Raw genomic sequence first — 13,418 nt, 5'->3', positions numbered from 1 at the left:
GTTATATTCTAACCCGAAACCAAATTACAACCCTGATGATTTCATAGCAACTCGTACCAGATTAGCTCAAAGTGTTTTTAGAAGAATCCGTGAAACACTTCATAAATCAACAGCAGAATTTACAAGAGTCGCTAACACTCGAGCAAAGCCATCCAAAATCAAAGTAGGTTCGAGAGTTATGCTAACTTTAACAAAACGTCTGCAATGCCAAAGCTTGATCAAAAGTTTGTTGGTCCTTATCGAGTAGTTGAACATATCACTGGCAATAAATATAAGGTTAGAGAAATTAGTACTGGTCAGTATACAGAATCGCATTTAGATCATATGAAGTTAGTATGTGATGATGATGATGTTCCAACCCAGACTAATGTGACAGACTCTGACAATCCTCCTGATCCTGTACTCTCTACCTCTGAGAATCAGTCAGACGATCAACCTGAATGTCTTTATTCCCTATGTACACAACAGGTATTGAGAAATCCTCAAGTATCATTTGTAACTACCAATTCAGATTTGCCTCAAATACAGCATGAGTTAGCCAGTGCAACAGAGTTTGATCCTCCCAGAGATGACACCCATTCTGCATATGTCAATCTCACCCTAGCAGAGTTGGGGTTAAATGTAAATAACCTGTATAGATGAATAATTACAGTATCAACTTATCGGTATTCAAGAATTTTTTTTGTGTTCGCGTTCTCTCCGAATTCTGAGAGTTAACAGTCTAGATTTGAGTGCACCGAATCTGCCTTTCTGTTAAACACTTCTTTCTTTGTATATATTTCTTCCTCAGAATCCGTAGATCACATGAATACAGATCGATCGATCAAAATTTTTTTATCACTTCTATTGTGTAATCCCAATGTTGAGTCTCATTTAATGAGTTGTGCTATATGTTAAACAAGATTAATTGGTAGGCTGTTGCAGAGCGGGTGGTTCAATGATAAATGTCTTTGGAGGCTTCTTACTTTATTGTTAAGTCGTAGTGGGTACACAGGCTTGTGTGTTGTGCCCATGGCCCGGGCAGGGCTATCCCACGAGAGCTAGGAGTAGGCCTTGTGTCTTCCTGCTAGGCCGCTGTGAGAGAGAGTGAGGCAAGTCTGGGCATACTGAAGTGGCAACGCCTATAGGTGGCAGCACCAGTATGGCGAAAAATATGAACTAAGCTGGCAGACAGCATAAGCTGTCTGTGCAGACAGTACAGGCTGTCTACATACGCTCGGCCACCTACCTTGCGTCGTCCCGACGCGACAATACTGGTGGTAAAAGAAACTCGATCTCTCTCTCGTAGGAACAGGGCACAGAACACAAAATAAAAACATATATATACATATGGACATGGAAAAAAACTTCCTACAGGGAGGGAAGAAAAAAACATGTGGGGTGTGCTAAACATCATGCTCATAGGCAGTGAGCGTCGAAGGGCATCACTGCACGCCTTCCTGCGTCTGGACAGATACTGCAACACAGGAGACATCGCTGTGGCTGAGCTGTGATGTAACAGGGTACGGTCTGCTCTGGAACGGTGAAGCAGTCATTGTAGGAGTCGCTGCAGGTTTCACTCAACCTGGGGCACGACATGCTGGTGCCCTCGAGTGAGGCGTCGACAAAACTCGGCAACTGGGCAGGACTTCTGGCAAGCAACTCAGGAGGACACTTCTTGACTGGTACTGTCGCTGGGCTGTCACTGCCGGCGAGCGTGGAGCGAGTCGTGGCAGAGACGACTAGGCGAAACATCTGGGAGTCGTAACATCATACACCAGACTGCAGTGAGAGAGCTAGCAGTCAAAGTGACATCATCTTTGTGCAGGCTGTTCACTGAAGCTTGTGACACGAGGATGACACAGCACCTGCCGACAGGGCTAACTGTGGCTTGACGAGTGTCATTCTCTGGACAGTTGGAGTTATAGCAAAGGCTAGTCTAAGCATCCCCAGACTTGTTTCTCTACATATAACTGCTTTCTGAAGGTCTGGAGGTAAAGTGAAACAAATCTCGATGGGAATCGTAGCAGGTACGATTCTGCAGAACATCTATGAGCGACGAGCATAAGAGCTTTCTGCACAAAGAGGGCTCGGGGCTCAAGAGCTGACTGATAACAACTGGCAAACGCACTGGTCACACGGGTGACTTAACACAGTGGTGCTATTCAGGTCTGGCTCAGACCTCACTGGACACACGGAAACTTCACACACTCGCGGTACACTAACATGTGAGAACACTGACTGAGAGGAATTAATTAACACACAACATATTTTCTCTCAATCTTCTCGACAATACTGAAATAATTACTAGAAACACTCGATGTGACATCATGTGATGTCAGGTGTGATGTTGCGAGGTGACATCAGCAGCACTGTGACGTCAGCAGACATCTTGAGGTGATGTCAGGCAGACATCGTGATGTCATGAAGTCGGGGAGCATCGTCGGTGACGTCAATGTGATGCAGGCAGCAGACCACAGCATGAGGCCTGGGACATCTGGCTTGGTAACTCACGTGACTTGTAGATCCACGTGACATCGCCCACACCCAACGTGGCGTCATGATCCACATGGCGTCATGATCTACATGGCATGCTGATCCACGTAGCTTCGAGTGACCTCGGGCACTCGGATACACAGCTCTGGCAATGAATTCACATGAAAAACAGCAGAGAACACAACAGAGGGAGTGAGCAGGGATGAGTGGTGTATGGTAGGCTGGCGAGGTGTGAGAGTACAGCAGGGCGAGGCAAGAAGCGGCCACTTCCTCCTCCCACAAAAACGTGGAGAAGCTCACACTGGATGCAAAAATCGCCACAAAACTCACCTCTGGCTTGCTGAAACAGCTGTGCTGAGCTGAACAACAACAGCAACATACAAGTGACGCTGAACTCGTGACTTGAGAAACAGCGAGGGACGCTGTAGCGTGGGGTCACTGGGACGCCACTTACTGTGGAAAATTTTTTAATTTTCCGAAACTATAGTGCCTAATAGGTGTTTAATGTGTCTATATGGGTCAAAAATGTATTTGAAAATAAGAGTAGAACCAAGAGTTCCCTTTGCGCATGCGCGGATGTGCGGGGGGGAGAGGCGCGGATTGTTTTGAATGTGGTGAAGAAGCTGAGAAAGCATGGAACCACGAAATTGACATTCACGGCGGCCTAAGGATTAATATAGGCCTCATTTCATAATAAGAAGTGTCGTAACTGTTCCTGGTGGAGAGTGAGGGAACGTGATTTATGGGACCATGGTAATAGAGTGGTAAAAAGTGTGATAAGAGTAGGACGGGGTGGCAGGCGCACGGCCAGGGTGTGTCCAGGGGACATACCCGTGTGTTAATCCTTGCTCATCGGCCTCAGATCTTAATGGAGTGACCTCTAATTTGTATAATAGTTATGAGACGTTAAATCGTCTTGTGAATGGTAATGTAATCAGTGATAATAACATTGAGTTAAGAGAATGCGGGATGTGAAATAGAGCGCCTTGCTCCGAGTGAACGTGTGACTCTCGTACCGGGGATAATGGAGATTTATGGAATCACGACTTCTAACCGGAACAAACCGACGGATACCTCGTCCTGCCGGAATGAGAACCGTGTCGGTGTAGCAGGACATCGAAACTGAGATGGTGAATGGAAGAAATAAGGAGTATCAATCACCCACAGTTAAGTAACCCTTCTAGTTATAACAAACCTATGCTGGCCAGTGGTGTTATGTTGTAATTAGATAGGTTATGAGTGATCCAACTACATCAAGTGACCACCAGAGAACATCTGGTAAGTGGTGGGATTATGTATAAATGTTTTCCTTGATGGATGTATCCAGGTGTATCCTACCCCCCTCCCCTTCATTCAGCTAAACTAATATAATCTATACAGTCCACAATTAATTAGTAGCACCGTACTTGTGGGTGCTACCCAATCCATACTGGTCTCGGATAGATATGGATAAGATTGTGAGGTCGAGGGGACCACTTGGTGCGACCAGGGGTGGTTAAGTTTTCTCACATGTCTACACGGGGTGACTACGGTAAACAATATGATTGTCTCCCAATGAGATTACTGGTATGTATATAATGTTGAGGTACATACAGGTAAGCACCCTAGAAAATTTTCCATACTTACAATTCTCGAAGAAATTCGGTAAATTTCGGCTGGATCCTGCTTGTACCTGTGCCTGGATGCTCAAATGTGCACACACGACATCAGAATAACTTGTTGAGAGACGGATGTTTGTTGTGTAGGGGGATGAAGTGAACAACTTCATTCCTTCCTTCCTCTCTCTGGGCAAACACACTGCTGCGACCACCGCTTTCCATCATTTATAAAAAAAGGATTATTTGGTGTTCTGGTAGCGGGGAGTAAATGATACGTCTTCAGAGACTTCTTACTTTATTAAGTCATGGTGGGTACACAGGCTTGTGTGTTGTGCCCATGGCCCGGGCAGGGCCATCCCACGAGAGAGAGCTAGGAGTAGGCCTTGTGTCTTCCTGCTAGGCCGCTGTGAGAGTGAGAGTGAGGCAAAGGCAGGCAGGTTGAAGTGGCAACGCCTATAGGTGGCAGCACCAGCATGGCGCGAAATATGAACTAAGCTGGCAGACAGCATAGGCTGTCTGTCTATGTATATTATACCTTATAATGCATTACAGTTTCATTACAGTAAGTTTCATTATAGTCAATTACGTAAGCTTCCATTCCAATATTCTCCTTATGTTATAATGTTCAATTGTTGTGTACTTTGACATTGTATAGAATCAGCCCAAGCCGTACGCCTGCCGTCTCTAGTTTGTATTAGCTGTATGTCGGGACAACATATGTTAGCATCGCCGAGCTCTCGGCAGTACCAGTTACCAGTAACCAGTTACCAGTAACCAGTTACCAGTAGATGACTCACTACCAACCGTCTGTGTGAATCACTGACTGCTATTCACGTTGCTGCTGACCATAGCATGTTTTTGAATGCCGTTCGCCCGCTAGGCACTGGTGGGTCAGTCTGAGATAGAGAGCAGAGAGAGGCAGGGCGGCCGATGGCGTTTCCCATACTTTCCGTTATAATTATATGTACTAACCAGCCTACGTAAGTGTTTTTACCCCATCCACGTTATCGAACCCACATGGCACCGTGGTCAGTTGGTATTTATGCCTCACTTCTACTTAGTCGAAATTCAAGGGAATTTCACGATGATGCATTTCTTGAAGACAGATAAGAATATATTGGTATCTTTCTTAAGTAAGACGGTAAGGTTCTGAAACAGAAAGTATATACTGATTTAATTATGTCTTGGCAAACTCCTGAATTTCGGTGGGAATATTTTGCATAATCTACCATGACTTCGGTATTTGTAAAGGTAGGTACAAAAGTCCTGTTAGCTAAATGTGAAGCTGAAACCTTTTAAAAGTTTTGCAGTTTGATAAAACTGCTCAACTTTCTCCCAAGAAAACGTCACATAAAAAATCTTATAAACCAGTCGTAATTTATATTATATACATACTTTTAATTAATGTAATATTTTATATTTCTCTTATATTTCGTTTCCATTTTAGGTTACATGGTCTGAGACCGGACCTTAGAGGCGAGGATTCCTGGAACCATTACCAGAAAACCAAAAGAAACCTCTATGTTTACCGCAGGAGTCGCTAATCAGTGAGTGTTTTTCTAGCAGGGCGTTCGTGAACCTGACCTTGCCATCCGCCTCACCTCAGCCAACAAGAAGAAAGATGATGAAGTGGCTTACAACTTTAAGACGGGATTGTATGAGGTCGTTCATGAGAACGATCCGCTGCTACACCTCCTTACACTGCCCTCACGTATTATCCATAAAAGCGAAGCGCCGCCCACAGCCATTACTCTGCCGCCCGTCGTCCAAGAATCCTCCGGTAAGAACTGCAGACACGTTTTCCATGTTAATGTTTATATAGGTTTGCTAGGTTGGGTCCTGGCCAGGGTCTTCTCCATGTGGTGACCCAGCAACAGCGTTTCCCATGTTTACATGTGTATTTATAGCAGTCGGCTCACAGTCAACGGGCCTCGGCTTTGTTTCAGCGAGCCAAGAAATGTGACAGTCTTCTTACATTAGTGACCCTCTTGTAACTACCAGTAAATAATTACATAGAAATTAATTATCTATGTATTTAACCTACTGGAAAGAAGCGACTGACATTAGTTAATATGTTTTTATGGATTAATAATACAAAGAAAGCCTCACCATGGGTACTGTTCACCAGTACCCATGGTGACCTGCCATAACAGATGTAAGGAGACTTGTACACACGTGGGTTACAGTCTGGCCAGGGAGACAAGTGTAAGAAGACTTGCACACTTGTGGGTTGCAGTCTGGCAAGGGAGAGACAAGTGTAAGAAGACTTGCACACTTGTCTCTCCCTGGCCAGACTGCAACCCACAAATGTAAGAAGACTTGCACACTTGTCTCTCCCTGGCCAGACTGCAACCCACAAGTGTAAGAAGACTTACACACTTGTCTCTTCCTGGCCAGACTGCAACCCACAAGTGTAAGAAGACTTGCACACTTGTCTCTCCCTGTCCAGACTGCAACCCACAAGTGTAAGAAGACTTGCACACTTGTCTCTCCCTGGCCAGACTGCAACCCACAAGTGTAAGAAGACTTGCACACTTGTCTCTCCCTGGCCAGACTGCAACCCACAAGTGTAAGAAGACTTGCACACTTGTCTCTCCCTGTCCAGACTGTAACCCACAAGTCAACTGGCCCATGCTTGGCAGGTACATGTCAAATCCAAACCCACTAACAAAAATATTCGCCCAAGACTGTTCAACTGCCTCCCAGCATACATAAGGGGGATTACCAATAGACCCCTGGCTGTCTTTAAGAAGGCACTGGACAGGCACCTAAAGTCAGTACTGACCAACCGGGCTGTGGTTCGTACGTCAGCTTGCGTGCGTCCAACAGTAACAGCCTGGTTGACCAGACTCTGATCCACCATGAGGCCTGGTCTCAGACCGAGCCGCGGGGGCGTTGACTCGCGAAACCCTCTCCAGGTAAACTCATCAACGTTTAGCCAGGAATTCTATTCGCTATATTGTGAACACCTAAGTATTGTTTTCTTGGTTTTTAGATCACTGGAAGCCACAACCACTAAATCTTTTTCGCATTCAGAGTGATTAAGATCTATATTATTTACATTAAAAACACCATAGTTATTTTATTTGTAAAGGCTTAGAACTTTGCGCTTGTCTATATTTAAGTGCATCTGCTACTTCTCCGACCACTGCGTCAGTACCTTCCAGAAATTACATTTCGTACTGTCGAACAGTAACCTCACGAGTTTTTCTTTATTATACAATATGGTAAAAATATCGTACCATAATTGTGTATCTTTCCCTTAATTCTTAAGAAAAGAATTTTGCAAACTAAGCGAGATAAACCATTCTACCTCTTTTGGCTTTTATAGACAACTGAGCACTATGTAATATGAAACTTCTAATATAGGGACCATTAATTCTAACAGTGGTAGTAATGAGTTTGCTTTACTGTAGATGGCACTTCCTAAACGGGAATAATAAATTCAGCATTTATTCAAGCATTAAAACACACACACACACACACACACACACACATCAGCAGCAGCAGAAACAGCAGCAGCAGCAGTAGTAGCTGCTGCGACAAAGGTACAAAGTCTTGAGTATCATAGGGAGCTGAGGAGGTAACTGGAGGAGATGAAGGAAAGGAACAATGAAATGTGAGCAGGTATAGTTACAGCATGTATGGACACGAAAGGAAGAGAGGTGGGAACAAATAAGACCTTTCGTGGAAATTCTCTCGAGTATCCAGGAGGTACAAGGGATAATAAGGGAAACAGGAAAGGAGTTGCTGAACTCAGAAATCTAGTGGGAAAAATAGTGGGGAAGGAGAGAGAGGGATTGTTGATTATCTACTGGCTTCAGGAAGCTGCAAGAAGGACCCATAATGAGATATGGATGGTGCTGTTACCTGGAGACTCAAACCATTATCAAACTTACAGGTGGGAAGTCTGAAGTGTCACAGGTGACAAGTTTTTAGAAACTTGGAAAGAGCTCGAGGGTAAAACACTTCCAGTCAATTTAGAAAGTAAGTAAGTAAGTAAGTAAATAATTTGACCTTTACAACAGAGATGGCATGAGACAGAACTATACAATGGAAATCACGGTTAAGAAAGACAAAAAAAATATTAATAGGTGTACTTCAGACAGAATAAGGAGAGGAAATAAGAATACAGAGAATGAAAGCATGAAAGCAAAGACGCCAGAAGCAAAAAGGAAAGAACAGGGCATGCATCAACGAGTGTGAAATATCTGGATCCAGAGAAACGATATGCACATCCACGTACCTAGCCCCCCCCCCTCATGTCCTAGCACACACTCCCAAACATAATCCCGAAAAGCCATGTGTCATCTCCTCCCTACACTGACAGTCCTCACTTCCCTCTCCAAGGGTAAGAACCTTCCTCACAACTGACCTAAACCCCAACACCCAGACCCTAAACACCCTTATACCCCAATCTTCCTAATTCTATCTACATTCAAGATCTTGACCATCCACTGCAGAACACTCAGTACCCTCACACCACCTACTCTCACCCACTTAACCAATGTGAAAGAACCAGAAATTCAGGTTTCTGAGAACTGAATGGAAACGTATCTGAATAAATGTAGTGAACTAGTAGTGGATGCCTCCAAGAGCACTCAGAAGAAAAAGTTACATTCCAAAACCAAACAGCAGGGGGAGTTGTATGACAGCTCTAGGACTTTTGTGTTGCAATCAGCACATCTTCAGGTGCTTGCAATGTTGCAGAAATGAGTAGAAAGCCCAGGGTGATTCGTTCAGAGGAACATCTTTAGCTAAAATGAGATGGCATCAAGCAGGCTAGTGCCAGGTGCCAGAGAAATGAAGACAAATATTTAAACACTAGAAGAAGACATATAAAAGCCCATCAGTATTGAATATTTAGTAATAATGAAACAATCAAAACATTAGTAACATATCTGTTATCATCACCTTGCCGTCACACTCCTTGCCGTCACACTCCTTGCCGTCACACTCCTTGCCGTCACACTCCTTACCATTATAAAAGACTAACAGTCTGATCTCAAAAGTGTCTGGCATACATCAGCAGGAAAATTCCCTTTATCGCACAAAAATAAGGGTCTAAGGGAAAGAGGCAAGAGGGAAAACGATCCTGAATTCACAAACTGACCTACCTGACCCTTAGGTAAATGCAATTTTATCCGTGGGAGCAGTAGAACACGAGTACTGTTCAATATGTCAGTGTAGAACTGCATTTAAGAACATAAGAACATAAGGAGGAACACTGCAGCAGGCCTGTTAGCCCATACTAGGCAGGTCCTTACAATTCATCCCACTAACAAACATTTGTCCAATGAGTCCAGGTAAGAATCCTGGAGTATACCTAGAGAGGGTTTCGGGGTCAACGCCCCCGGGGTCCGGTCTCAGATCAGGCCTCGTGGTGGATCAGGGCCTGATCAACCAGGCCGTTACTGCTGGCCGCACGTAAACCAACGTACTAATCACAGCCCGGCTGATCATGTACTGACTTTAGGTGCCTGACCAGCGCCTTCTTGAGGACAGCCAGGAGTCTATTGGTAATCTGGCTTCATATTGTGTACAATGCCTTTAGTTATAAAGGAACTGAGCTGAAATAATCCACCAGGAGGCCTGGTCACAGACCGGGCCGCGGGGGCTTTGACCCCCGGAACTCTCTCCAGGTAAACTCCAGGTAATATACTGAACGTTTATCATATTTTATAATTGCCGATTCTAAAATATTTCTTTACAACCAAGAGGAGCAAGGAACATGACTCTGGCTTCTGATCAATTTGCAGAGTTATTACAAGCACATGTGTAGTTAAAAGACATGTATAATTATTGCACAGTTTGTATCAAATATCAGTGTTGTGTTAACCTGACATCTAGAGGTTTGCCGGTCTGTCCCATGTAAGATAAGTTGCAGCCATTACTGTCCTGTAGACATCACCAACACAGTGCTTAAGGATATTCCTTGTCAAAACGCTTTTCACCATCCATGAATTCTTAAAAACTACTTTTATGTTGATAAGTTTTCTTTGCTGTCAGCAGCGCTGTTACTATAAACTCCTTACTTAGGGTATAATAGTTTTGTGACAATATCAAATAGTTCCCTAGTTTCTTCATTGAAAAACAGTGGGCTGGACACTCTGCAAGTTCTCACAAACACAGTGAGAAAGACACTCGTTTTTACTCTTGTCTCGTGGTTACAATACTAGTGAATGTACAAACAAACATTATAAACCTTCCTATATACTGTGAACTTAAACGTCCTGTCAACCTGGTGTATCAGTACATCTAAGAATGAAAGATTAGATTCCACCTCTCACCCCAACACCAGGCAAGAACGTTAGTCTCGAGAAAAATGCATCCGGTTCCATATCATTCATCCAAAGACTAGAGATATTATTCACTTATTCATGTGCTTTTAAACAGGTTGACCTCGTAAGCACTATATACGGATTGCTTAATAGGGAAGGCAGCGGATTTTCCATAGTCATTCCCTGCCTTTTACCATAATATTTCCCTTCAAACTCAAACTTGCAATCAGTTACATGTAAATCATGGTACGGGTGGGGTTAGAACCCATGACAAGAGAGTCGTAAAACTCCAGGCTAGATTTACAACTCACTTGCTAAGGCTTGTAACACCTGTACAAGGCTTGTAACACCTGTACAAGGCTTGTAACACCTGTACAAGGCTTGTAACACCTGTACAAGGCTTGTAACACCTGTACAAGGCTTGTAATACTGTACAAGGCTTGTAACACCTGTACAAGGCTTGTAATACTGTACAAGGCTTGTAACACCTGTACAAGGCTTGTAATACTGTACAAGGCTTGTAACACCTGTACAAGGCTTGTAATACTGTACAAGGCTTGTAACACCTGTACAAGGCTTGTAATACTGTACAAGGCTTGTAACACCTGTACAAGGCTTGTAATACTGTACAAGGCTTGTAACACATGTACAACGCTTGTAACACCTGTGCAAGGCTTGTAACATTTACAAGACTTGTAGCATATGTACAAGCCTTGTAACACATGTACAAGACTTGTAACACCTGTACAAGGCTTGTAACACCTGTACAAGGCTTGTAACACATGTACAACGCTTGTAACACCTGTGCAAGGCTTGTAACATTTACAAGACTTGTAACATATGTACAAGCCTTGTAACACTGTGCAAAGCTTGCAACACCTGTACAAGCCTTGTAACACCTGTACAAGGCTTGTAACACCTGTACAAGGCTTGTAACACTTGTACAAAGCTTGTAACACCTGTACAAGACTTGGGACACATGTATAAGGCTTGTAACACATGTACAAGGCTTGTAACATGTACAAGGCTTGTAACACATGTACAAGGCTTGTAACACATGTACAAGGCTTGTAACACATGTACAAGGCTTGTAACACATGTACAAGGCTTGTAACACATGTACAAGGCTTGTAACACCACCTGTACAGTGATTTGTTTGCAGTTGTGTTATCGTGAGAACTTCACGCACGTTAATGAGAGTGTTCTTAATGAATATCATGAACTCATCTAATTCATCTTCCAGATAAGATAACAGATAGGGAACAGGAACTCTGATGAATAAGTCCGTGACATTAAAACTTACTAATGTATAATCAATAATGTTAACATTCTGCGGTTTGTTAACGAGGTCAACGTTGTTTTATGTGGGTTTCAGAGATGTTGCCAAGCATTGGAATTAATTCTTTTACCAACCATATTGATAGGACATATATACGTCACCGACCCCACCCAGCTAATAAGAGGTCTCGCTGGAACACCGGGCTTGTGGGTCTTAATCAGACCGTACGTATAAGGGTGTGTCGCCGACCTAGCTAATAGCTGTTTAATTAGTTCATCATAACCTCTCAGTAAGCTTCTAAGTTGTTTATTATTCTTACTAATAACTTAGTCCAGAGGGTTGTTATTATGGGGTATGTAAGTTTCCCTGTCTTCTAAAAGTATGTTCACTTTTCAATTGTAATCTACCTTATCCATAATTATTATCGCATTTGCTTTGTCTGTTTTCGTAAGGTAAGGTCTAGGATCTGTCCTTAATTCATGGAACAACTCGCCATATCTGTGAGGACAATTCGGTTCCACAGATCTGAGCAAAACCCCACATACGATTCCTTTGAAAATGTTGAACGTTCTGTGGATAGGTCCCCTTGTCAACATTTATGATGAAACAGAAGGGAGACCACATTTTTCATCAGGAAGCTGGTGTTATGTCCTTGCTGCCATTGAAGTCTGCAGCTTGCATGTTAATACAGAGGTACTAGTGTTCGTGCATAGCTTGATCAACATCATTTCCAGGTGATTGGTACTGGCAACATTAATGAACAGGATATGTACACTCTTAGAAAAGCACATGGTAACACCTCCCTGTCTTTGTCTGTTTCTTCTCATCCATGAAGTGTAGCCAGCAATGCTAGCAAAATTTTCCCGAGTCCTTTCGTTCAAAAATGTCTTAACAGCGATCATGTCGGGACCTTGAATGTTCACGAAACTGTGCGTGAGCTCACGAACAGGCAGACAGGATGCTGATAGATTACCTCTGCATTATTGTTTTCAGCTCGATTAGATAGATGTGAAAGATGCGTGAGAGAGGAGGACACTTGGGCAGCCGCTGGGACTCGGTTCTGTGGTCTTATATAAGGCACAAAACCACCTGCTGAACCGAGATGGGTGCATCTGGGTGGTGACGTGTCAGTATGTTCACCAATACTGAGATTCTGCTGGCTTGTTCGCGCAATAAATCTCTAAAGAGCTGGTGGTTCTTTTCTGTCAATTTCCCGTTTGCTACGACAGTGGTCTTCTTTACGGTGCCCCGCGGCCTGGAAGCAAAAGCTCTTGCTTCACATGGTGAGTGTCCGGATTCGATTCCTGGCGAGGGTTGAAATATTGAACGTGTTTTTTTTTACACCGGTTGTCTATGTTCATCAATCTGTATAAAGTGGGTACCTGGATGTTAGTGGACTGGTGTGGGTCGCATCCTGGGACAAAACCTAATTTGCCCGAAATACTTTGCATAACAAGCGACTTTCTGTGTAGTTGTATGTCACTGATGTCAGCTAGACCTGTATACCTTGTGCATGTACTTGTAGAATAAAAATATTATTATTGATGCCTCTTTTGTGGCAGTAACTGCAGCTGATATCTCGTAGACAGTTATCAGTAGCGTACCCTCTTTCGGCGACCATGGAAGAAATGCCTAGGTGCCTGGGAGGGTGATCTATTTCCTGCAAATTCTGATTTCTCTGTATGATGGGAGTTTACCTGGGACAGTGTTGGCTGGAGGTGAGGTGACTGTGGGTACCCACCTCTTACTCTTCCGCGTCCTCTTCTAGCTCTACCAAATATATTT

General features: G+C 43.6%; 1 protein-coding gene across 1 annotated transcript in view; it reads left to right on the top strand.

Moving 5' to 3' along the window:
• Positions 1–5,303: 5,303 nt before the first annotated feature.
• The window catches only part of LOC128703745 (dynein axonemal intermediate chain 1-like), a 93,095-nt gene continuing 84,980 nt past the window's right edge, over positions 5,304–13,418 (top strand). Inside the window, exons 1-2 of the mRNA XM_070103780.1 lie at positions 5,304–5,324; positions 5,637–5,853. Of these exons, the coding sequence (XP_069959881.1) occupies positions 5,304–5,324; positions 5,637–5,853 (238 nt within the window). The remainder of the gene's footprint in view (positions 5,325–5,636; positions 5,854–13,418) is intronic.

This window comes from Cherax quadricarinatus, chromosome 87 (genome assembly GCF_038502225.1).
Source record: "Cherax quadricarinatus isolate ZL_2023a chromosome 87, ASM3850222v1, whole genome shotgun sequence".
NCBI classification, from domain to species: Eukaryota; Metazoa; Arthropoda; class Malacostraca; order Decapoda; family Parastacidae; genus Cherax; species Cherax quadricarinatus.
This window is presented reverse-complemented; position numbering and strand designations above follow the sequence as displayed.